This window comes from Aristolochia californica, unplaced genomic scaffold (assembly GCF_029961685.1).
Source record: "Aristolochia californica isolate CCGP_79_NKW_82.1479 unplaced genomic scaffold, dmAriCali1.0.hap1 SCAF_12, whole genome shotgun sequence".
Lineage (NCBI taxonomy): Eukaryota > Viridiplantae > Streptophyta > Magnoliopsida > Piperales > Aristolochiaceae > Aristolochia > Aristolochia californica.
The window spans coordinates 28873114-28900201 of record NW_027181793.1 but is presented as its reverse complement, the minus strand read 5'-3'; the positions used below and the strand labels follow the sequence as shown (position 1 = coordinate 28900201).

The 27088-nt window shown below is 38.6% G+C and overlaps 1 protein-coding gene and 2 non-coding genes across 3 annotated transcripts; 2 read left to right on the top strand and 1 right to left on the bottom strand.

Annotated features, from left to right (window-relative positions):
- Nucleotides 1-1830: 1830 nt before the first annotated feature.
- Nucleotides 1831-10461, bottom strand: LOC137946841 (nudix hydrolase 8-like). Its single transcript, XM_068793133.1, has 8 exons — nucleotides 10227-10461; nucleotides 3062-3318; nucleotides 2917-2982; nucleotides 2548-2763; nucleotides 2426-2476; nucleotides 2288-2322; nucleotides 2103-2211; nucleotides 1831-2028 (listed from the first exon to the last, which is right to left on the bottom strand). The coding sequence occupies exons 1-8, from the start codon at nucleotides 10459-10461 to the stop codon at nucleotides 1837-1839; spliced, it is 1161 nt and encodes a 386-aa protein (XP_068649234.1). The 3' UTR covers nucleotides 1831-1836.
- On the top strand, nucleotides 4540-4619 carry TRNAL-UAG (transfer RNA leucine (anticodon UAG)). The gene has a single exon. It is a non-coding gene; the product is annotated as a tRNA-Leu (tRNA).
- TRNAL-UAG (transfer RNA leucine (anticodon UAG)) lies at nucleotides 8594-8673 on the top strand. The gene has a single exon. It is a non-coding gene; the product is annotated as a tRNA-Leu (tRNA).
- Nucleotides 10462-27088: the final 16627 nt, after the last annotated feature.

The window sequence follows — 27088 nt, the reverse complement described above, 5'->3', positions numbered from 1 at the left end:
TAAAAACAAAAAACAAAAGCAAAAGCTTTTGCAAGCATGGCTGCCTTGGGTTCACCCAGCTCCTCCCAGTCATAAATCTCCATGGAAAAGATGGAGATGGGGCATCTCCGCCACCGCCTACCCTTCCCTTCCCTTTACCAAATTCTTTTGAAAGAGGATAAATTCATATCCGCACCCAGCTCATTGCTCTCCTCCTCTATCAACATTTGGACAGCGACGATGAGGGGGCAATCTCCACTTTCCACTATCGACGGTGAAGAAATTTTCGGGATCCAGGGAAGGCAGTGGCCGGACGAGGATTATATGGAAATTCATGAAGGCGACTATGAGGGGGCAATCAATGGCACTACGGCCAAGAAGGTTGTAGCGAAAAAGCAAGTGATCGACAGGACTCGAGTGATGGCGCTCTGATCTACGGAAGCCACGTCGAAAGCAGACTCATCAAGGTAAGGGATAAGATGCATGGATAGCTGCCGAATGTCTAGTGCTCTTCTGCAGCCGAGCCCGTGAAGCTTCGATGTCTCAACAAATGTTCAATGTCAGTTTCATTTCCAGTTTCGCAACAAATCACAACAGCTCAAGTCTCAGCTACAACTGACCTTCAATGGAATCAAAAGCATGAAGTTGTGGACAACTGACCTTCGAAGATCAATATTTTTAAAACAATTTTTTTTTTCAGAGTAACAAGAACATCAAGGGAGACGGAAGGGACGAATTACAACAACTATTACATCGACCTGTCAAAAATATGTGAGAACATCTGACAGAGGCTCTGATGCTTCACGGACATGCATTCGGTGGAACCCCTACCTCGATTATTCTGATTTTGGCATGGCTTCCGTGGATCGGAGCGGGATCTTCCAAGTCCCTTCGATCACTCATTTACCGTCACAACCTTTCTCAGGGGTGGCGCCGTCAACGGCCCCCCTCTTAGTCGTCTCCGTCACCTTCCAGAAAAACCTCGTCCACCGACCTTTTTCCAAGGATCCCCACCTGGGAAGAGAGGAACGGGCGAGATGATAGTGAGGAGGGCAGCGACACGTGGCACACTCCCGCTCTCAAGACTGAACCGCCTTGCACTTTTTATTATTTGTTAAAAAATTTCGTGAAAAAATGATTTTTTAAATAAAAAATTATATTTATTATGTGTTAATATGGGTGATACATGAATTTAATCCGACCTAGCTTTCGACGTGTGGAGCAGCGGAATGACCGACGGCCTCGATGTTTTGACGAGGCAAAGCATTGGCATGGGTGAAGTTAAAACGGGAAACCTAACTTGACCAAACTATGGACATGTGGATGAGCCATTAGCGCATAATTGGTTGTGGAAAGGAGAGGCTGCCTCAACGTTTTCACTTATACGCGTAGAGCTGAACCGACCTAACTCATCGACGTGTAGAGCAGTCCACGGTAACGTGGCAGTGGATACACCCGATTACCTCCACGTTTTCACCTGACAAAGACACGTATTAAATGGGAAACCTGATCCCACCAAACGCTTGATGTGAGGGATAAAGAGCATTTATGTATATCTATCAGTAAATAGAATTTTTTTTCTATATTTACATATAAATGGATGGATAAAGAGGTAAAACAAATAATCAAGTAAAATTACCAAATTTCACTTATACGAGGAAATAGGGTGGTCAGCGCTGTATTCAAACCCTAAATTAGCCCAAGGCAAAAACAGAGAGAAGGCGAAGTATGGTAGGAACAAATCTGGCGTGTTTGGGAGAGAAACTTAATCAACATCTACCCACTCGCAGTTGATGAAACAAGCCATGCAATTGGTACATTCTTTAAATTAAACCCAGATTTAATGGGCGCTTAACCTTAATCTTTCTCTAAGCCATTACTGCCATAATAGAGGTAAGACAAGTTTCCGTCCAACTTTGAGAGGACGTGATGAGCAGTCAAGCCTTTGAACCGGTTTTCGTAGTTGGCGACGCACATATCAATCACCTTCTTTGACATGCAGTCGTCTTGGTAGAAGGGTTGGCATAAGAACTCGTCAAGTGGCATCCACTGCTTGAAGTTACTTGAGTTAGCGAAAGTCTGGATCGATCCCTTTGATGGAAAAGTTGAGAAGAAGTGATTACCTTGGCAGCTTCAATCTCTGACTCGTCGATGGATATTTCAAACGACTGTGGCTTGAGCATGCATATGAAGAGCAGGTCTGATTTCTCAAATGCGGCTTGATGGGCATGCCTGAAAAAGCAAGACGGATTTTAATCTGTATTTTGGACGATGATCACGGGAATTTGGGCATTTGGATTGTGCTTACCGAAACGCAATCACTTCAACGAAAGCTGTATCTATCTGAGGAAACAGAAAACCCATCCAGAAAAGCAGACGGATGAGACTTTCAAAACCATAATTAATACGAAGACAGACTCGGAGAGGATTGGAAGTAGATACTTACACCAGTTTCTTCCTTCACTTCTCGAACAGCACCGGTAAATAGTTCTTCAGACTACACGAGGACGTTCGATCAGTGCCTTAGGAAACTACCTCAAAGAAAAAAAAAAAAAACTATTTTAGTACCTGATTTATAAAGCCTGTTGGGAACTTCCATATTCCAGAACATTGACAAGGACATTGCTTTTCTTTCACAACGAGCACCTCTTTCTTGTCATTTATAACGAATCCTCCCACGCCAACTTGGTGCGAAGCATTAGATGGCAGCATACACGGTCCATTGGGAATCCAATACGTGAGCATAGCATATCCTGGCTCTGCATGGTGGTAACTGAAACCTTCCTGCTTCAATGTAGACGACCATGTTTGAGAAGATAATGAATTATTATCCTAATGGGATACCATGAAATATGCTTTAACAAGGATTGAACTATGGACGAAGAAAAGAAAGAGAAGAAGAAGAAAGCAAAGGGGCAGTAGAGCAACAAGTATGACCTTGATAGCAATTGGAACAAGATCAGCCTGCTCAGCTAGTATCTTGAGCCATACCCCTTTCTTCCCCTGCAGCAGATCATCAGTAAGTACACAGCCCAGGAAAAAAAAGAAAAATCTTAAGAAGCAGACAGAAACTAGTGTTTACCTTCTGCTTCCAAGCAGAAATCGAGGTCCGAAGAGCTGCCACGAATGCATTAGCACTCAATGGTAGACAATCAGGATCAATTAGGATACCATCATACTCATCTTCTTGGGCATCTAGTAGTTCAATCGTCTTTTGGTTGATGGATGTGTCCGGAAACAGCACATTAGCTCTTTGTCTATTGAGTGGAGTTCTACCAGGCCATAGTGGAAAGGAAGAAGGATGCTGGATTCCCAAATTTTCTTCCTTGAAAACTAAACCTGTATCATATACTCATATTAGGCTCCATATCATTTGAATTATGTGGAGCTTTGGAGGCACTTCGATGTCAAAAACTATTGAACATGAGTTCAGTAATGACTCCAACAGCCAAAGGCTATAAACTATGAAAGACCCTCAAGAAAAATTAAGACAGCTATTTATGAACATACTGACTATCAACTAACCTCTTGGCATATTAACAGAGCTGTGATTTCGGGCCGAGATAAGATTTGGATTCACGGATGAATGGAGGAAGCATGAATTCAGAAGTTTCAGATTCAAAGCCATGATGAAGGACTAAGTGTTCATGTTAGAAGTTCCCAGTAGCTTTTTATACCTGTAGAAAGCTCCAATTGGTCTGCAAATGGTGAAAGGATCGGACATGGCATCATGCGTCCATTAGAACAAGAAATGAAATGGAATTTTTAGTTTGTAGTTGGCTATATTCTACTTGAAGAGGGACCATCCTAGTGTTTCTTTTTATTATCCGGATACTAATAGTGGTCGCCAGGGATGCCCTGAATCATTTCTGTACTACTTGAATCAACCCATTAGCATGGTACCCAGTGATAAAAAAGAGAGAAAATTCCCATACGGTTGTGGTGCTCTGAGAATGTTCTTCGTTTCAGGAATTCCAGAATTATGTATTCTTTTCATTCTGAAAACTACAATTTCTTTTTTAGTTTTGGCACGCTATTAATTCATTTTGGTTTATGAAAATCTTATTCTGTTTTCGAGGCGAAAAAAAGAGAGTATCAGTATGAAAAGTGATTACATAAGCCTCATCATAGCTATCATATTAGCCTTGTTGAACCGTGATAACCATTAGCGTATTCAATTCACTGGAAGCCTAATCCACGAGCATCTCCATGAAATACGTCAGCTAGATAAGTGAAGGCATCAAAGCATCCGCTTTAGTGATCAGAGAAGGAGAAGGGCATCTCGGACATCTTCTTTCATTTCTCTCAGTACGTTACGAAATCAAAGATTCTGTCCGAACAAATGCAGACCAAGAATTAAGAATTGGAGAATACTTCTTTCTCAATCGCTTTGAAGGCGGCATAAAATTTCATTTACTAGTTCCAGATGAGCTTCTTTACAGGACCCACTTGAGGCTAGCATTTTTATGAATAAGCTCATCTATTGATGAAAAGACGGGGACTGTCACCAAGAGAAAGGAATAGCATAGAGGGCACTCTTCAGGTAGAAGATCAAAGCACGACAGTTTGGCCGAGTGGTCTAAGGCGCCAGATTTAGGCTCTGGTCCGAAAGGGCGTGGGTTCAAATCCCACAGCTGTCAAACATTTTTCGACTTTGTTGTCTCGTCTTTAATTTTTTAATTTATGCATAGTTAGGGTATCATTACTGTTTGAATAAATAAGAAGGGTGATTTCTAATAAGAGATCATAAAGCAATTTCACTATAAATTGGGGTAAGACGTGTTAATATGACTCAAATTTTTATTTACTATTTATTAAATAGAATAAATCACAATAAAAAATCTTAATTGATTAGACATTTGGTTATTCCAGATTATATACAAAGAGTAATTTAATAAAATTTTATTCAACTAAATATGAATTGGAGCTAAAATATGATTCAAAGTGTTTTTTCGAAAGATTGTGGAATATTCTTTTAAAGGTTTTGATATAAACTAGAATGATATTGTTCTTAGGTCTTCGTGTACACGATAATATCATTTTATTATTTTAGATGATTGTATAAGATAATTTTCTCTCTTAATTCATTCAAATTGTGTGGTTAGTTCATTCATTCAAACGATGTATTTGAGACAATTGTCCTCCCACAAAATGGTTCCTCATCTAAACCGTTATGGATATATTTTTTCTGTTAGTCCCCTCATACTTTATACGTGGATGATAAAATAATTTAATTGTTTAATTTTTACATATTTTTTTATTTTTTGTGGTGATTTTTAATAAATTTGAGAAATGCCCTAATATTTTTTACAGTTTAAAATTTTTTAAAACAAAACAAGAACGATTTACGGAAATTCTATAATTTTTAGAAAAAACTAAAATTTGAAAATTATATTTTAATAGAATATTTTAAAAATAATTAAAAATATTTTAAATATATTATTAAAAAATTACTATATAATTTTTTTTTAAAAATAAATTAAACTTACAAAATTCTAATATCAAGTTCCAAAATAATGATAAAAATAAATAAAATCGACAACAATAGACTAAAGTCGTCCATTATTCCTGCACCTAACTAAAACCACTGAATCTTTTCAACAACACCTTCAAATAAGGAAATTACTACAAATGCTAAGTCGATTGGTTAGGATCACCTGATGCAACTCTCATAAGTTGTCATCAATTGTCAAACGAAGCAATTTCAGTAAAAAAAGTTGCCAAAAAAAATGAAGAATAATAAATAAAATAAAAGCTATCTGTAGTTTAAACTTTCAATTTCATGGAAAACTTGACCCAACTCGAGCCTAAAAAAACCTAAGGGGAAGGTTCGTTTTTTCACCCTACAAGTCAAAGATGGGACCGGGAAAAAAAACCTCCATTTTTTTTTTTGCTAAGTTTGGGTTTTCCTAAAACAAATTTGTAAGGATTAAATTCTTGTTGAAATATTTGTTTGTATCGACCGGGCCAGTCATTGTATAAGATCCGTGGGGTTGCTTTCCTAACAAGTTTGAGCCTTTTAGCGCACTGGTTTCAACATGTATCAGCGCAGGTTGGTCCCGAGCTCGAGTCCTGCTCCCACCGAATTTGTCCTGGTTTTTTCGGTGAGTTTGTCCATGGGTTTTCCCCGTGCGGGGGAGTGTTGAAATATTTGTTTGTATCGACCGGGCCGGTCCTTGTATAAGATCCATGAGGTTGTTTTCCTAACAGGTTCAAGCCTTTTAGCGCACTGGTTTCAACAATTCCCCCAAATATGAAGGACAAGGGGAGATATAGGGGTAGGTCAGGAATGATGCGGGGATACAAGGGTAGATCAGAGATGGGGTGGGGATTAAGATAGAGAGAGAGATGAGGTCGAGGGAACCGTACTAACCTTATTTAGATTTTTTTTTAATTTTGTTTTTTGGGAAGGGTTTGGTTTTCGGGTTACCCACCCATGCACACTCTTAGTTGTTGTTTGACGGATTTTTAAATTACACCCCTACAATAGGGGTGGCATCGAACTGAACTGAGTTTGAGCCGTTCACGAACTGAATTTGAGTTCAAGTTTGGCTTGTTTAAGTAAATGAATCAAGCTTTTTAAGTAAACGAATCAAGCTTGAGCAAACCGCAATTCGGTTCAGCGGCTCGTTACTTAACGAGCAATTTCAGGGAATTGAATAAGGGTTTTTTGTCTTCCACGATTTTGCCTCTTCCTCTTTAGGCTCGATTTAGATTGTCAGCTTTTTGTCTTCAGTTTCGATTTTGTGGAATCAGCGGCAAAATCAGAGGAAAATCGAAAGAAAATCAGTGATGGCGATGAAAAATTCACTCAGTCGGATCTTCCCCATGTCTAAACAGATAAAGAAGAGGTCTACAATCTGCCCCTTAAGGTTAATTTTCGTTTTTATTCGATTTCTACGATTTTTTTCTCAAAGTCTTCATTCTTCGTCTTCAATCGATTTTTTGTAATCGAGGATTACAAAAGAACAATTTCTCCGTTCTTCATCTTCTACTATTTCTTACTCAATCTCTTTGTTCTTCGTCTTCTCGGTGAGGAACAAATTATTCATAATATTATGTGGTGTTTATGAATAATTTTATGTAGAGGACAATTTTATGCAAGTATTATATACATAGGCTATGCCCAATTTTATGTTACACGTATGTATAATTTTATATATAATTTATTTGACATGTATTTTTTTTGCAAAGTTTTAAATGTATATTGGAGCTCAAGTTCGATTACAATTTTATGGTTGAGGCTAGGATAAACTCAAGTTCAAAATATTTAAATCAAACTTGACCCAAACATAAGCAGGTTCAGGTTCGGCTCAGTTCGATGCCACCCCTACCCTTATGGATAGGAGTGGGATGGTCAGGTTTTACGGGAAACTCGACTTGACTCAACCTAAAAAATCTGAATTCAGGTTTCTAATTTCACATTGCCCGTTGGGGACGCAGCGGTAAAAAAAAACTGGACTTTAGGTTGGGGATGGATTTTTTCAAAACTGACTCGAACCCAAACCGAATCCAAGCCACATATGATATAGTGATGTAAAAAAGGGTTGAGACAGTTTGAATTTACAGGTTTAGGGTAGGAACGGGTCGAGTTTAAGTGGGTTTACGAAAATGGGTAGAGATGGGTCAGATTTGGGTCTTTTTCGTGTTCAAGTTTCAGAGTCGGAGAACGGGTTCAAATTCAGGTTTTGGTAAACCCGACCCTGCACACCGGATCCAACCTGCCATTGGTCAGACGATCGGAACCACGTATCGGGTCCGCATCTGGAAGAGGCACGCTAGCTCGTCTTCAACCTCGGGATGGAGGTCGAGCCTTTTTACCTGTGTTTATCGCCAAAAGTTTGGGAAAATAATTTAAATGTCTCGATCTTTCAAAATCATTCTGAACGGAAACCTCTAAAAGCGAACTCAATTTGGGCTAAAGCCTCAGGTTCCATATTGACCACCTTGTGTAAGTTTAGACTTCAGATAGATAAGAAATTATAGTGGTACAGATGATCATCAGAAAAAAGAAAGGCAATCACATTATGACACATCCATATTCTAAAAAACAGCAACAAAAACTACAAATAGTCTTGCCTTATTCTCAGAAAAGAGCTTAACTGCAAGTACACTGGCCACACTTAGAACACCAAGACTTACTACACATCCCCGGCAAAGATGGTTTCCCGTAGCTTGTCAGGACCTTACACACACAAGCACAACGCTGTGTGCTGCTAATCGCACCTGAAATGGCAGTACAACAAGCCTGATTGGCGAGACGGCCTCGGCATGGATCTATAGAAGAACACTGTGCCTCGATAGGGGAAATGATTTCTCTGCCATGAACGAACACATCAGGATCAGGGTTGAGGATGATGAGAAGGAGCAAGCAGCAGAGGTGCCACAGGCGAGTCGCCATGTCAAAGTTTCATAGGATATTTTGCCTTCAATAGCTTGTATTTAATTTGAGCCCAGGGATGTGAAGCAAAGCAATGTGAAACACGGAAATTTTAAAAGCAGATGTCGGCAGTTCCTTTTCTTGGATTTTGCAATGAAAAGTGGAGAAGCGTAAGATGTACTTTTCTTATTTGTTTTGTATATAATATATAAAACAGTTATGATTGAGCAGAAAGACAGTTTGGCCGAGTGGTCTAAGGCGCCAGATTTAGGCTCTGGTCCGAAAGGGCGTGGGTTCAAATCCCACAGCTGTCAAATTTTGTTTTTTAATTTTTTTGATATTTTCAATTAAATATTCTACATTCGATATTGACCAGTTAGCGGAAATAATGGGCAATTTGTATTATTGATAAAAAAAATTCGTAGAAATAAATTAAAAATATTATATAATATATATTTATATATTAGGAGCACTCATAGAAAGTATGTTTATTTATGAGTGGCGCTTAAACTCTCACTTATTTAACACTAATTGTGAGTAGATACGGTTTCATCTCTATATTACGAAATACTAAAAAAGGTTATGCCGAGATCCCCGACCCTAAAACTCAGTTTTCATAGACAAAGCGAATGTATCTTCCGGGTTGCTGAGTCTGATTTTTAGGTCTAGACTCTGTCCCCATTCACCTAGTCTAAGAAACTTCAAACCTTGGCTTCCCGATCGGGTCATCTTCATCGAGTCTAAAAAACTCGAAACCCAGCCGGCCAATCGGTTTGGGGACATGGGATTTGACCAGACAGACAATTGACAGAGTTATGGACCAGAAGTTGATAAGATATCACATCATTATATAGTATTATTTGTTATGGACGTGAAAAAGTCTTATAACAGTTAGGTACCAGGTCTTATCTTGGGCAATCAAAATCTGAGATGACTCTCTCCAGATGAGTCAACTCGGTTTGGCCAACCTACAAGACCAGTCAAGCTTTTCTATACTGTACTAGATGCCTCCGTTTTCGTATTTCACTTTAACAGAAAAGAAGCAAATAAAAGAAAGGAGAGATGAAATTGTACGAGAACAAGTAAGTTTTGATACTTGATTAATCGAAAGTAAAAGAGAGAGAGAGAGAAAATGTGTTGGATAATTCGTATACGAAACAATAATTGGGGAGCTAAAAAATCAGTTTATTCAAAAATTAAAATGACTTACAAATAGCCTTACAGATAAACAAAAATTCTTTCGAGTAACATTCTGAAAGAAACGGTCTAAGACTAAAAATAGTCCTGAATGAATAGTTCCTATTCTAACAACTTTAACATCCTCCCTTAAACTGAAAACTTTTACTATCAATTTACACCTGGATCCGAACAAACACCCAACAGATCACGTATCTTCAAGAACGCGCCAAGCTACAAAGGTTTCGTCATTATATCTGCAACTTGCTCCTACATATGATAATAAACTATTTTTACAATGTCATCTTTTGTTAGCTCACGAAGAAAATGAAAACGAACATCAATGTGTTTACAACAACCATGCATCATTGGATTTTTAGAAAGTTTGATTGTTGAACTGTTATCACAGTAAACGGTTGTGGAATCATGTTGAGCATGACTGAGATTTTCCAATATTCTTTTTATACATATTGCTTGACAGACACATAAGGTTGCAGCAATGAACTCAGCCTCAGTAGTGGACAAAGCAGCTACAGGTTGTTTATTCGAGGACCAAGACACTGCTCTTAAGCCTAACATAAACACATAACTTGAAGTGTTTTTCCTCTCGTCTAAATCCCCAACATATCTGTTTAGGTAATCAATTCCTTACTTCCTCCCTTCTTGTAGAACACACCAAAATCAATAGTACCTTTCAAATACCTTAATATACTCTGTGCTGTTTGGAAATGAAGTCCAGTTGGGCAATCCATGAATCTTTTGATGAGACTCTCCACAAATATAACATCTAGACGAGTGACAGTCAAATACAAATGATTTCCCACAATCTGCTTATAGAAAGTATTGTCTATCCTCACTCCATCTCCATTTTCCATGAGTTTGAATCCAGGAACCATAGGATGGCAAACTGGGTTGCACTTGTTCATGTTGAACCTCTCCGATACTTTCTGTACATATTTCTTTTTGTTGGAAGACAGGGCCCAAGCCTACACGACCAAGGAAGACTCACTTATTGAAGTGTATTAGAAGATGGGCCCAAGCCCATAAGACCAAAGAAAGCTCGCATATATAGGATTATTATAAGATGGGCCACATGACCAAGGAAGGCCCAAAAGATGGGCCCAAGCTCATAAGAAGTAGGACCCATAATGATTACCATGAGCTGACATCCTTATCACATCAGTTTGAAGAGCAAGAAGGACTCCTAGTTCTACTCAAGTTAGTCTTCTAGTTGTTTAGATAGACTTACTTAAATTGAAGAGTTAGAGTTGTAATGTAATTAGGATTGAATGATAAGTTGTATAAGGACTCTACATCCTCCTCTACTATAAATAGAGGTTTATGTACTATGATTACAACAAGTTATTGATGTCAATGAAGTATTTCACTTTTCCATAAATTCAACATGGTATTAGAGCAGGTTCTGTGAGTTGACTTGGTCAACTAACGGAGGTAAAGTGATCATTTTCTCTAAACCCTAAACCCGAGGTGTAGGTTCGTAGTTATTTTTTTTCAGTCCCTACACCCATAGATTTCTTTGCGATTTTTACCTCTATACGTAGTTTTTCATATTGCAATTTATATATTGATGAAAATATATTTGAGTCTACTTTCCAAAGAAGAATGATTTGTTCCAATCGGAGTTATCTACAGAGAGATATCAATATTTGAATATGCGAAGGTCAGATTGCGAAAAGGATCGAGCAGCAGCAGCAATCTTCAGATTCCGAGGTATTTATTGCTATCAAGAACTAAACTTTATATGGAGAAATATATATTAAAATAAATATCTGTAAGTATATTCTTTTACCTATTCAACCAATTTTTTATCTGAGTTATCTACAAAGATAAATCGATATTTGAACCAGCAAAGGTCAGATTATAGAAGAGATTCGAGCTGCAACAGAAAACCTCAAATTTCGAGGTATTTTATGCTATCAAGAAAGAGACATTATATAGAGAATTATATATCAGAAGAAATATATGTAAGTCTATTTTACCTATTCAACCAATCCTCAGTACGATATTTTTATAAGGAGATATTGATCTTTGAGAGTCAATGGTCATTCTGGAAAAACAAGAGAAACAATATTTAGTTCGGCTAGATGATAGAGGCTGAAATATATCTGATTATTTATCTTCTGATAATTATATTTCATAAAGAGATGTTATATTTGGATGAAAGATATTTAAGTCTAATTTCATATGAAGATAATTTCATGTCAATCTAATCTATATTTAAAGATATATTTGAATTGGAAGAATCAAAGGTCATGCTGGTATTCTGTTACATTGAAAATCCGAATTTAAGCCGATTGTTTTGTGTCACTGTTTGAGTTGATATATCAGAAAAATATCTCACTTCTCCCTGGTTTGAGGGCTTATTTATACATCTTTATTATTTTGGCTTATTACTATATCTATGATATTTGGTTCAAGCTGGGATCAGTGCCATTACCTCCTAGCTTGAGGGGGAGAAGTAGAAGAAGTATAAGAAAGAGGTATTTTATTTCATATGTTGTGAATAAGTTTATGTGACCAAAATATTCAAGAAAAAGGGAGCACAAAAGATAAAGCTTGTGCTTCTAAGAAAAAAATATTTATATCGGATTATGATTATTTCATGGGTCCTTCTACAAAGTTTATTATTTGGTTCGTGTTGTATGTGTTGGAAGATAGTCGTGTTATATATAGTTGTTGCTATTATGTCTCTTTGGGGACATTATTATTGAAGAAGAGGTGGCCTCATATCATCATTTATTTTACCCCGTAAAAAAATATCACGGTTGGAAAACCATGACGGAGGATACCCTATAAAAAAATATCACGGTTGGGAAACCATGACAGAGGATACCCTGTAAAAAAATATCACGGTTGGGAAACCATGATAGGCCCTGTTAAAAAATATCACGGTTGGTAAACCATGACAGAAGAACTTATTATTAAATCTACGTTATCCCCCCCCCCCCCCCCTCCCCTGTAATGGCTTTTATGACTCCTACCACTTGAGAGTCGTTGTTCTGTGGAGGGACACGGTAGTGGATACTTCAGAGCAATGCCGATAGACACACTACCAATAGCAGTGGAGGTTGCCCTACATCTAGCATTAGGACTGGATTATGAAGCAATGGCTTACCGGTTAGGAGTGATTTTTACTCTCATTTATATAATGCCGCAGGGCCTCAATGAAGGACGCAACAACGTGAGGGGAATGTTAAAAGATGAAAGCATATTTGAAGATGTGTCATTTTATAAAAAAAATAAAAAATATTTTATACATCATTTGCTACAAGCTGGGAGTTCATGTTGTTCTCTCACCCCCAGCTTGAGGGGGAGTGTTGGAAGACATGGCCCAAGCCCACACGACCAAGGAAGACTCACATATTGAAGTGAATTCGAAGATGGACCCAAGCCCATAAGACCAAGGAAGACCCACATATATAAGAGTATTATAAGATGAGCCACATGACCAAGGAAGACCCACAAGATGGGCCCAAGCCCATAAAAATTAGGACCCACAATGATTACCATGAGCTGACATCCTTATCACATCAGTTTGAAGATCAAGAAGGACTTCTTGATCTACTCAAGTTAGTCTTCTAGTTGTTTAGATAGACTTACTTAAATTAGGCTTACTTAAATTGAAGAGTTAGAGTTGTAATGTAATTAGGATTGAATGATAAGTTGTATAAGGACTCTACATCCTCCTCTACTATAAATAGAGGTTCATGTACTCTGATTACAACAAGTTATTGATGTCAATGAAGTATTTCACTTTTCCATAAATTCAACACTTTTGATTAATAAAAATGTCATATGATCTTTGCATCACCTCAATACCCAGAAAGTATCTCATTTTTCCAAGATTAATCACATCAAATTCAAGCATCATGTTTTTTTAAACTCAACAAACAGAAACTCATCATTTCCAATAAATATAAGATCATCCACATAGAGACACACAATTAAGATCTTACCTTAATTTCCAGTATTGATGAATAAAGTATGTTCATGGTGGCATTTCTCAAATCCTACTTTCATAAAATAGGACTCTATACGACTATACCAAGCTCATGGAGCTTGTTTAAGTCCGTACAAGGCTTTTTTCAGTCTTAAAACCTTTTGTTCATTGCCCTTCTCTTCATAGTGAGGTGGTTGTTCGAAAAATATTTTTTCACTTAGTTTACCATGCAAGAAGGTTGACTTTACGTCTAATTGGTAGATTGTCCACTCCTTTAGAGCTGCAAGAGAAATTACTAGTCGAATTGTATCCAACCCAACCTTCTTTACGTCAGCAGTTAAGTCTATCAACTCCCACGTATCATTTTTCTATATGGCTTCAATGTTTCCTCCATAGTTATTTATTTGGAGATATTCTTTGTCACTTTCTCCCCAGTCCAGATCAACTATAATAGATTCTTCATGACTCTTACTCCAATCCCAACTATTTTCTTCTTCAAACTTCGCATCTCTGCTTACTATTACCTTTTGAGAAACTGGATCATACAATCTGTATGCCATCAATTGCTCACTAACTCCGAGTAGAATACATCTCACACTCTTGTCATCAAGTTTAGTCATCTTATTATCAGAAATATGAACATGTGATATGCAACCAAATACCCTGAAATAATCAACTGATGGTTTAATTCTACTCCAAGCTTCTTCTGGAGTCTTGTTTTTTACTACCAAAGTTGGACTTCTATTCAGAACATAGACAGTCCAATTGACTGCTTCAGGCTAAAAAAAATTTGGAATCTTTCTTCCTGAAAGCATACTTCGAACCGTATTCATAATGGTTTGGTTTTTTCTCTCTGCAACTCTGTTTTTTTTTTTTTTTTTTTTGGCATATATGTTGTAGTCAGTTGTCTACGTATGCCATTTTCCTTACAAAAATTTGTGAACTCATGTGATGTAAATTCTCTTCTATGATTAATGCGAAGACATCTTATATATAAACTAGTCTTATAATTCTTGAAAGTAATAAAAGCTTTTGATTTATCTACTAAGAAATAAACCCAACTTTTGCGGCTAAAATCATAAATGAAAGTGATAAGATACCTTTTCTTGTCGTTTGAGGTAGGGTTGATTGGTCCACAGATGTCGGCATGCACCAATTGAAGATTCTAAGAAGCCCTCCATGTGCTCTCTTTTGGAAATGGATCTCTGCGTTGTTTTCCTACCAAACAGTCTTCACATACCGTTGAAGGAGTTGTGAATTGCAGCAGTCCATTTACCATTTTTTTCTGTTGAAGAGTTTTTAAGCCATTGAAACTTAAATGTCCATATCTAGAGTGCCAAAGCCGAGCAAGACCTTTTGTAAGAGAAGAAAAACACATTTCTTCTTTTTGTTGTTTCGGGGCAGCTAAGATGAACATTCTGTTTGATCTCATTGCAATCTCCATGATCAATCCTCTCTCAGGATGATAAATTTACATTTCCCATTTTGTCTTCAGTTCTGAAACATAAAACACCTCAGTGATGACCTGCACAAGTCCATTCACCAGCATTCATATGCTTCCTTTTCCTATCAACTTTACAAATTGTTAAAACTTTCATCAAACATGGAGAAAAACTCCTTCTTGCCAAACATATGGTTGTTGCAACCTGAATCAAAAAACCATAATTCCTCTTTACTAGCTTCCTTGGAGTTTACATATGCCATTAACAACATTTCTTCATTAACTTCTGCATAATGTGCCTGTCTCTGTCCCCTTTGTTGGACATTCATATTGAAAATGTCCAAGCTTATGACACTGGTAACACTCAATGATAGATTTGTCAAAATTTTGCCTACCTGGTCCTCTCCCTCTAAATCCGCCACAACCTTGTCCTTTTCCTCCTGATTGTCCTTCATAAGTAACCTTCAATGTTTGTTCTTCTACAACATGACTATTCATGCGGTATTCATGCACTAGAAGACTGCTTTGTAGCTCATCAATTGACAAGGTATCTGGATCATGAGACTCTTCAATAGAGCACACAACATAGTCGAATTTTGTAGTTATAGATCTTAGAATTTTTTTAATGACCACAATATCCTCCATTTTCTCACCATGAACTCTCATCTTGTTAGCTATAGTAAGGGTTTGAGCAAAATATTCATTCACAAATTCTCCTACCTTAATGTTGAATACCTCAAATTTCTTTGGAAGTGCTTGTCGTTATACACGTTGTACTTGTGCCGTCCCCTTGTACTTCTTCTTCAAGGAGTCTCAAATATTCTTTGTTGTATCCTTGTTCAAAATTGTCTCTAAGACTAATCGATAGATGACTTAGAAGAGATAATTTTTATCCAAATCCTTCAGCTTTGCATATGCAATCACTTTCTTTTGTCCTACTATGAGTTCTGCCCCTGCTTCTACTGTAGGGATTTTTTCATCTATCAAATCTCAATATTCTTTCGAGCACGTAATATTTTCGTTCATCAAGCTTTGGAATTGCTGGGTTTTTTTTTCTTCTCTTTACACCAGAAGTTTTTTTTTTTTTTGTTTTAAATCTCTTCGTAAGTGGAACTGTTCTTGTCACCTTAGGAAAGAAGCTGCTTGTATTTTCCATTTTTTTTTCTCTCACCTCGAAACGCTGTTCCCGTTTTTTTTTTTATTCCTAAACCCTACGCCCCCGCTGTTTTTCTGGTCTCTTTCTCTCACACCAGAAACTTAACAGCTGCCATGGCGGAGCGAGGGGGTGACAGCGGCAGTTTTGCCGTGGAGACCGTCGTGGTGGTCGGCGTGGGGGAGGCTTCTCTTCTCTCCTCCCGCGCAGGCGCTGTTCCTGTCCTCGAAGCGGTACTGAAAAGTCTCTTCTCTGAAATCTCTCCGACTGTCTCTCTCTGTGCCGTGAATCCTCTTTTCCTCTCTCTGCTGTGAATCTCTTCTTCTCTTCTGTGAGATTTTGCAGCAGCGTCTTCCTCTTTTTTTTCTCTGTCGCCTTCTCACCAGAATGATCCTTTTTTTTACTTCTTTTCTCCGGTCGCTGCCTCCTCCCTCTAAAACTGCTGTCGCAGCTTCCTTTCAATCCTCCTCTCTGTCCAGAATTTTCTGGTTCTCTCCGACTGTCACTCCCGTCGGGAAGCTCTGGAATTTTCTTCCTGGAGGGGTCTCGCTCAGGAGGGATCTCGCGAATACGAGAGCGTGGCTTTCTTCGTCCAAGATCGATTTCTCTGATTTCGGGATTTTCTGCCCGATCCCTTTCTCAATTTTTTTTTCTCTCGCCGTATCTGATTTCGGATTTTTTTTTCTCCGATCCCTCTCCCAATTTTTTTTTCTCTCTCGCCGTCTCTGATTTCGGGATTTTCTTCCCGATCCCTCTCTCAATTTTCCCTTTTTTTTCTTTTGATCCCTAAACCTCTATGCTTCTACGGCTGCGGTGCAGGAAGACGAGGGGTCGTCCAATGGAATTTTCTTCCCGAAGTTGCTAATCGAGCTCTGAGCTCTGATACCAGGATAATTCGTATACGAAGCAAGAATTCGGTAGCTGAAAAATCAGTTTATTCAAAAATTAAAATAGCTTACAAATCGCCTTAAAACAGAAATTCTTCCAATTAACATTCCGGAAGAAACAGTGTCTAAGACTAAAAATAATCCTATCTGCTCGCTTTCTCTGCTAGCAGTTGCAGGCTCTGCATTTCAAACATTTCCACTTGCCATAACAGGCCTTCGCTAGACCATGAGCCTGGTAACGTATCAGACGCTGGCAGACGCAGGAACAACTACCTTTCAAGATGCCGTAGTGAATGGCTTTGCAGCATCCTTCATTCGGATGTCTTCCTCGACAAGGGTCGATCGGGCAGGTAGAGGCGGGTAGCGCAGTTGAAGCAGCCTCGGTGTGAATCGTGAGAAGAAGCGAAGCCAAGAGAGTGCAGAGACATCTTGAAGTGGCCATCGAATGAGCATCAAGTGGAAGGATTTCAACCGAAATTTATTGAGCACTGAAGTCGGAAGTCATTACTAGATTTCGTTTTTCAGTCAAAGCGAGCAGCTTCATGGAATTTACGTGGAAGCTGCCAAACAGGTCTCCTAATAATGAAGTGTTCGTACGCTCTTATTCTGGAAGAACGATAGGTTCCATGTCACTGACTTCTGACCTCTGAATGATTCAATTTCTTCCAAAACCGTAGTGGAGATGTTAGGCATAATTGAAGTCTACGCTGGTGTCTTCAATTAAATGAAATTAATTTGTTTTGATAAATATTTTCTCCTATATTAACATGATCTCATAGCGGGTTAATAACCCAGAGATTTGATCAATATATTGTGATATTTCGGGGACGATTCAGGGAGAAATTTTTCTCCATGTGTCGTGCTTCCTGTCGTGGACCCGATTCCAAAGCGGGGAATGGATGCGAAGCCGAAGGAGGCGCCGAGATCTGCTGCGGTGGAGAATCAGGGACTTCACAGGAGGTCGCACCGCCGGGTGGCGGAGCCTAGATCTGGACTGGTCGGAGATGCTACAAGATGCCGGAAGGATCCAATCGGTACGTCTGGAACCCCGATGATTACCTGGACGTAGCAGGATATGAAATGTTTCTGTAGAATATGGCTGAGAACGAGGGTGGGTCCTGGCGAAGGGCTCCACCGGCGGCGAGATCCATCATGGCGCTACTCACGACAATAGTGATCGAAGAGGGCGAGAATTACGTCTGCGCGATTTGCAAAGAAGGGAGAGAGCAAGACCTCTCCAGAGAAGAAAATTTCATTCGGGAAGATAATCCCGAAATCAAAGGAGACGGCAAGAGAAAGAAATTTGAGAGAGGGAGAGAGTGAGACCCTCCAGAGAAGAAAATTTGAAGGAAATTTGAGAGAGGGAGAGAGCGAGACCTCTTCAGAGAAGAAAATTTCGGAAAGATCCCGAAAATCAGATCACCTCACAAGAAGATGAAGAATTTAGGCAAAAGGGGTTTTGTATTTTCCTCGCCAATTTGAGGTAACAATGGACGTGATTTCCAGACCGAGGACATCGAATCTCAATCCCAACGCTCCTCTATTCGTGTCGTGGGTGTACAGAACGGTGGAAGATTTCTTCGATGAGTGGTGGCAGCGTGTCCAGTCCTCCGCCTGGTTCCACGACTACCGGCTGCAGGAATGTCCCTAGGAACCTGAAAATGACCTTGATTTTCCGATAACGATGATCTTGTCCTCCCGGAGATAGATGCTTTCTTTGATGACTATAAAGGGGCGCTGAAGTGGCAAAAGCTCCGAGTCGTGAGTGAAACGCCGAAATACGTCGAGAAGGTGCTGATGATCGTGAATGTTAGAGTGAGTCCATGACCGATTCAGCAACCAAGTTTAATTGAAACATACATCAAGAAAATTTACCTAACAGGTAGGAAAGATGACTAAGAAAGGTGATCATCATCCAAGAAACATATTGCTTAGCTCTTCATCTACACAAGCATGCACAAAAATAAAAAAAGGAGAACGAACAGAGCAGGTCTACTCCGTAGTTGTCATGACGAAAGACGCTCTGTCGTCACCATATTACCGAACACGCTTTGTCGTGACCATAAAACCGAAGTCGCTCTGTCGTCACAGAAGATTGTCTCAAATTAATCTTAGGTTCGCCGTGAGAGCACGGTTCAGAAGTGCTTTCAACAAAGAAGACGATGAAACCAGGTTTTACTCAGACCAGACTTGATCGAACGGAATTACAGAATTGAACGTCTGAATCGGATCGCACGAATAGACTGCCACTGATTGCACCCGATGGAACGGTTAATAAGAGCGGATATATGGTATATTACAGTAAGAATTTATACAACTCACTTGGCAAGTTGGGCATCAAATATTTGTACGCACCAACTTGAGGGGGAGTGTTAACGTGAGCTGTCTGAGCTTTCTTTCATATGAGGAAATCTTTCGTATAATCAAAATGGAAAAGTCTACTATGGCGTGATTGTAAGCATAATTGAAGGTATGATTGGGGACACCAAATTTGTATAAATATGTTGTGTTCAATTAAATGAAATTAACTTGTTTTGAGAAATACCTTCTCCTGTTTTAACAAGAGGTTAGGTTTTCTCAAACAGATCTCAATGCTTCATGACCACTTCTGTTTGTCTTCTTTTGTCTTCAGATATTTAACATTATATAATGCTTTCCTTTGGCTAAATCTTTAAAGTTAGAAGTTTGTCCTACATTGAAAACAAGGGTTAAAAAGGGGAGATTGTTGAATAAAATTAAACAAAAACCAACTTATTTTCACGCTGCCTCATCATTGAGGACAACTTCCATAGGAGTTGAATTGTAACTCCTATTTTAAGTCAAATTAACACCAGTGGGGGACATTGCTGAGAATGCTTTGTGAAGTGGGACATGCATGATTTGTTTATTCTGACCGAGAAATTGGGGAAAAAGAGAGGAGAAACAGAGGAAAGAAGAGGAATTGAGGAGCAGAAGATTAGAAAGGAAGAAGAGAGATCGTGAAGGAAGAGCACTAGGAGGAAATTTTAATTCATCATCAATTTTTCCTCTCTAATCTGATTAATAAAGGAAAAACTGAAATTAAAAAAAATAGTAATTGATAAATCTCGTAAAATCAAGAAAATAAAATAATTAAAAAATATGAAATCACACATTCACAATGTGGTGGCTCCTAGTGGGGCATGCTGCCTCCGAGTGTAAACTCGTGTGACTGGTGGCACACCGGTATCTCCACCAACTCTCCCAGGGTAGGCAAATCCCAACCCCATCGATTGTAGCTCTTAGAGGCTCTGATAATACTATAACAAATCCGGATCCAACTGTTGTTTGAATCTGGGACACGCTGCCCAACGTACTAAGAAATGTTGAACTACACCTTTCTTGGTAAAAACCACTTGTTCATCTGAAATAACAGCAATATGACCTTTTTGTGTTGGTGGTAGGATACGAGAGGAAGGAGTCAAAAGGGGGTGTAAGGGTGGGAATAGGTATTGTATTGAACGAAGAGGTAGAGTCAGAAAGGGTCGAACAAAATGGACCATCAGGATCGGATGAAGGACCCCTATATGCAATCAAATCCTCAATGTTAAAAGAGAAGCCAATGCTAGATTCGAGTGGCAAATCAACAACATAAGCATTAACTCCCACTTTTTTCAGCACCTTAAATGGTCCTGGACTGTGGGTTTGCAACTTTCAAGCTTGCCCCGAATGTAGCTACTCGGGTCCAATCCGAACCATGACATAGTAACCCCCCTTAAATTGTTTAGTATTTTTGCACATATTAGTATGCCTTTTGTATTGGGCATTACTTTCATGAATACATTTATTAACTTCAGCATACAATTATTGGACTTGACGTGCAAATGAAATAGCCGACTCAGAAACCTTAACATGGGGGGACATTGGTATGAGATCTAAAGGTTTCCAAGGTTAATACCCATGGACAACTTGAACAAACTCATACTTATTGACCTATTCACTGAATTGTTGTATGCAAATTATACAGCTGAAAGAATTATGTCCCATGTTTGATGGTGGTCACGAATAAGGCATTGAAGTAGGTTCCTTAAACTGCGGTTAACGACTTCAGTCTATGGATGGTAGATAGTAGAAAATTTCAATTTCTAAGTGCCACACAGTTTTCCAAAAATAGCTCATGAAGTGGACATCCCTGTCAGAAACTATGGTCTGAGGAAGACTGCATACCTTGACAATCTCATCAAAGAATAGTTGAGTGACTCTGGATGCACCCAAAGTTTTAGCACAAGAGATAAAACAAACCATCTTGGAAAAACTATCTACCACAACAAAGATAGAGTCATTTTTCCGAAAGGTGCGTGGTAAACCTAAGACAAAATCGAAGTTGAGGTCTTGCCAAGGGCATGTAAGAATTGGTAGGGACGTATATAACCCAGTGTTTTTCTTCTTATTTTTATCCAATTGACATGTCTTGTCCAACTAGTTTTGTGATCTCTTTTTAAGCTCAACCAATAAAATTGACTTTCACCTCTTCAATTATTTTATTTTGCACAAAATGTCCCCTAAGTCTTCCTGCATGGAGTTCCCAAGCCAATAAGTCTCACTTTGACATACGAGGAACTCATAGCTTATCTACTCGAAATAAATAGTCATCCTGGAGATAGAAGTCATCAATGATTTGCTGCTATCCCTCTCACTATTCAATGTGCACATTACCAAAGTCGAGACAAGAAGCATAGCCATCTATGATCTTCTCAAAACCAGTAGCTTGCACACTCATAGCGAGCAATAAGTTAATCCTTTGACTAAGGGCATCTACCACCATATCCATACTCTCGGATTGGTGCTTAAAGACCAAGGAATATGTTTTTAGGTACTCGACCCATCGCCCATGCCTAGAATTAAGTTTCTTTTGCGAATTGAGATATCGAAGAGCCTCGTGATCGGAGTATAAGATAAATTCATGTAAAAGGAGATAGTGACGCTAATAACATAAAGCTTGTACAAGTGCAAAGAATTCCTTATCATAGGTCGAGTACTTTTGTTTTGCGTCATTTAAGTTTTTCAGTAAAATACGCAATCGGATGTCTCTCTTGACGTAGTAGCCACTATTCTGATACTCGATTCACATTCAACTTCAAAAACCTTATAAAAACCAAGTAATCTCATAACATGTGCCTCTATCATATGTTTCTTAATTTCTTGGAAAGCGCACGAGACAGTTTTTTACCACGAGAACTCTCTTTGCAATATCCCTTTCAACATTTTGCCAGAAAAGTTGAGCGATGTTTGTCAATTTCATTTTTGTGAACTTGACTTTCTCTCTTCAGATAGATCAAACTACTCAAAAAACCAATTCATCTAACAGACCCAAGTAGAAAATACTCATGGATCTAAACGACCATCAAATGCAGGGGCCTTAACTCTTATGTGCTTCAAAACTTTGTCTTCGGGTTCCTCATGGTATTGGGGGAAGGTTGTGTGATTCCTAGAAAGAAGGAATATGTGAGGACTAACATGAGAGAAGTCCTCTTCGATATCATAACCCCTAAAAAACTTAGGTTCTACAGTGGTTTTCCCTTTAGCTAACTGAATTTCTAAGGCCTTGAGCTTATCATTAATGGTGCAAAGTTGTTCCAAATTTTGTTTGAGGATTTTTTGGTGTCTATAACAAAGGATGATGCATTTCCCGACATAATGCAACTACAATGTAAATACATGTACTATTGAGCTCCCGCAAGAAAACTCAAACAATCTTTGTGCTTGTCAAGATGTCTTGCTTATGGTTTGTTTTGTGATAATAAGATAAAAGAAAGAATGAAATTAAAGCAGTGGCGTAAATCGCACCGATTGGCCAAACTTCAAAATTAACAATGAGAATTGAAAGCACACAAGTAAAACAGGTACACAAAAATAAACATGGTTTTCCTTTTTTGGCATAGATTTTGAGGTCTAATTAATATTAGTACAAATAACTACTGGTACATAAATAAATATTAATATAATCTAAGACAAACTATGTAATACCAGTGAGGGGTAGAAGTACACAACTTGGTAGGCTAGTTGGGGTAGACCATAGCGACATATGCAACACACACGGTAAGCTAGGGCAATAAATGGAGCTAGAGCAAACAAGCAGATGATGATTTTTTTTTCTTTACTTCTTGTTTCACACGCACGCATCACTTAAGTCACATGTGTGATAATCGCACATGTACGTCGGGCTCTACTTTAGAGTGCCCAATTAATAAAAAAATCTGATTAACCAAAGTAGTGCAAGAGGCAAGCCAAGGGAAGGAGGAAAATGATAATGACAGACAGCCCTAGGTTTGGTGATGGTGTCTGTTGGCCGACAACGGATCGCTAGAGGTCAACGGCGACAATGGTGTGGTTGCATGGATTTGCAAGGACGAAGCTCAGGAGGAAGATTTGTGATGGCTCAAGAGGGGCGTAGATTTAAACTCTTATAAAATCTATATTTTTTTTCTTATTTCATTTCATACAATTACATCTGTATTTATATACACAAATTACAAGTATTCTAACCTGTCTTTCGGATCATTTCCGAAGTCGTAGCTACAGAGGACTTCTTCCTCTGTTTTTACGGGTCTGGAAGACCGAAGAAGTGCTCTTTTGGAGGAACTTGAGCCAACAGTCCCCCTCAAGTTGGTGCGTATAGATCTTTGATGCCCAAATTGCCAAGAAGTTGTAGAAGTTCTTACTGCATACTGCTTTTGTAAGTATGTCTGTCAACTGGTTTTTAGATTTAACAAATGAAAATTGAATTATCTTTGCCTCAAGGTTTTGCTTTATGAAGTGTCAATCTACTTCTACATGTTTAGTTCAATCATGTTGAACGGGGTTATGTGAAATATTAATAGCCTCCTTATTATCATAAAATAAGTTCATCTCACAATTTGGACCAAAGCCAATTTCGGTTAACAATCTCTGAAGCCAGAGAAGCTCACAAAGACCCTTAGCCATCCCACGAAACTCAACTTCAACACTTGATAACGCTACCACCTTCTGCTTCTTACTTCTCCAGGTAACTAGGTTTCCTCCAACAAACATAAAATAGCCCGAGGTGGATCTTCTATCTGAAATATTTCCTGCCCAGTCAGCATCTGTATAACCTTCAACCCTTAGGTGATGGTTTCTTGAGAACATAAGTCCTTTCACAGGGGAGGAATTTAGGTATCGAAGAATTTGATTCAATCTATTCATATGATCTTCACTAGGACAATGCATGAATTGGCTTACTACATTTACTGCACATGCGATATCAGGTCATATATGGGAGAGATAAATAAGTTTCCCAACCAACCTCTGGTATCTTCCTTTGTCTATTGGTACTTGGTCAGGGTATTCTCCAAGCTTGTGATTTGGGATTATTGGGATATCTATAGGTTTACACTCCAATAGTCCAACTTCTAATAATATATCTAGGATATATTTTCGTTGGGAAAGGAATATGTCTTGTTTGGACCTAGCAACTTCGATTCCCAGAAAATATTTGAGTCCTCCCATAATTTTCATCTCAAATTTTGGTGCCAATTGCTCTTGAAGTTTTGCTATTTCTTCTGGATCATCTCCTGTAATGATCATATCGTCAACATACACTATAAAAGTTGTTGTTTTAACTCGTCGATGCTTTAAGAATGGCTTATAATCTGAGTTACTTTGTTTAAAACCATATTTCCGCATTGCCAAATTCAATCTCCCAAACCACGCTTTAAAAGATTGTTTTCAACCATATAGAGTTTGCTAGAGTTTGTACACCATCATTGCTTCATAATTTGTTATATATCCTGGAGGAACATCCATGTAGATTTCTTTTTCAAGATCTCCATAAAGAAAAACATTTTTAACGTCAAATTGGTGTAGTGGTCAATCAAGATTAGCTGCAAGAGATAACAAAACTCTAACAGTATTCAATTTGGCCACCTGTGAAAATGTCTCTTGATAATTCATGTCACATGTTTGTGTATATCCTTTTGCTACTAGCCTTGCCTTGTACCGTTTAACTACTTAATCGGATTTGTATTTGATGAAGAATACCCATTTACACCCCACTGTTCTTTTACCTTCAGGTAAATGAACAAGATTCCAAGTCTCATTTTTTTCCTAATGCCTTTATTTCTTCCTTCATGGCTTAAACCCACTTAGGGTCTTTCAGAGTTTCATCAACACTTGTGGGGACATGGTGTGAGGAGAGTTCATTTACAAACTTCTTGAGAGATTCAGACAGTTCTTTTGTAAACACATAATTGGCACTTCGGGGGAATATCTATTCGGTGGTCTGCCCCGATTGCGCCTAACAGGTAATTCATAACCAATAGGAGTAGCCATATTAATAGAATTTTGAAGTGTGACAGGATTACTTACCTCAATGATATTCTCAGAAGGTGGGTCGCTGGATACTGAGGGGAAGAGGGGTACTGCTTCATCATCAATTTCTAAGGATGTCTTCTCTAGATCTGGTTCCATAGTGGTTGTTATATTAGTATTCTTGAACTAGTCAAATGTCATCCAATTCAACTCTTTTTCTCATGTTTCCCTCTGAAGTGAAGAATTGGCTGTAACATACAAATAGAAAGTTTCGAATTCAAGGAACATAACATCCATAGTTATACATATGTGCGTTGAGTAGTTGGATCATTGCAGCAGTACTCTTTTTTATGGACTGCATATCCCAAAAACAGACACCGAATGGCACACAGATCAAACTTCGAGCGTTAGTTTTGTGGAGATTAATGAACACAACGCAGCCAAAAATTCGAGGGGGGAGCATTAGCACCGATGATAATGAAACATAGTTTGACAGGGCCTATAGGGGAATCTTAAACTCAAGAATTTTGGAAGGCACGCAATTAATGAGGTATACAATCGTAGTAACAGCATCAGGCCAATGATGGCTAGGCACTTGAACCCCAAGTAAAAGAACTGGAGTTGTTTCAAGAATGTGGCAATTTTTTCTCTTTGCAATACCATTTTGCTAAGGAGTCTGGGGGCACGAGGTTTCATGAATCAATCCATGGTGTTGGAAATAATCACGGAATTAATGATTCACATATTCTCTACCATTATCAAATCAAAAAATTTGAATGTTGGCAGAGAACTGTGTTTGGATCATCTTATGCAAGTATTGAAAGGTATGAAAGACCTCATCCTTATATTTCAACAAGTAAAGACAATTCATTCGTGTGCAATCATCAACAAATATGACAAACCAGGGAACACTAGACCTGGCATCTTTGGGGGAAGGACCCCACACATCAAAGTGAATTTAAAGCGAAAGGATCATCACTCTTATTCAAACTTAACGGATAATTGACTCGATGACTTTTAGATAGAATGCAAGTCTCACAATTAAAATCCAGAACTGGCAAATTCGAAAATAGATTGGGAAATATATGTTTCAAATACCCAAATGAATGACAACCTAACCGATAGTACCACATCAAAATTTGTTTCACTTTGAGGTCACTTGGGTGTCGCATGTGATATGCACGACCTATGTTGAAATCTTCCATGTAATAGAGGCCCCTCCTCTTAGTACCACGCCCAATGATCTCCTTGGTGAGAATATCCTGAATAAGATAAAATGTAGGATAAATAAGAACAACACAATTCAACTTGTGGGTAACTTTACTCACTAATAGTAACTTGTGAGAAAGAGATGGCACAAGTAGTGTATTAGATAATGGTAGGGCTAGTAATAACATCATTGTTCCAGCCCCTGTTACCGGAGAGATAACTCCATTAGCGTTGGCAATGTTTTTTCGCCGAGGAGCAATGTGTTGAGAAAATCATTTGCATCAAATGTCATATGGTTCGTTGCTTCAGAGTCAAGTATCCACGCTCTGCAATCATCCTCTCTAGTGGAACCAAGGAGAGCATTACCTGGGTCTGCATCCGTCTGAGGAGGTTGACGATGATTACCATTCAAATACCCCAATTTGTCTTTGTCTGAGATATACATCTCAACAACATGGGATAGGTCGAGTCTTGGTCTAAGTCTGGTATGAGTCAAGTCTAGTTCGAATTTGGTCCGTGTTGAGTCTGGTACAATCCGAGTTTGGTCCGGTATGAGTCTGGTCTGAGTCAGACCCAAGCTCGGTCCAGCCCGAGTCCGGTCCAATATGAGTCTAGT

Coding starts and splice junctions, on each gene's coding strand:
- LOC137946841 (XM_068793133.1), bottom strand. CDS start 10,461: ATGAACAAGTGCAACCCAGTTTGCCATCCTATGGTTCCTGGATTCAAA. Junction 3,319..10,226: donor TATATTAAGGTATTTGAAAG/GTACTATTGATT, acceptor TATATGATACAG/GTTTAGTTTTCAAGGAAGAA. Junction 2,323..2,425: donor AAGTGAAGGAAGAAACTGGT/GTAAGTATCTAC, acceptor CTGTTTCCTCAG/ATAGATACAGCTTTCGTTGA.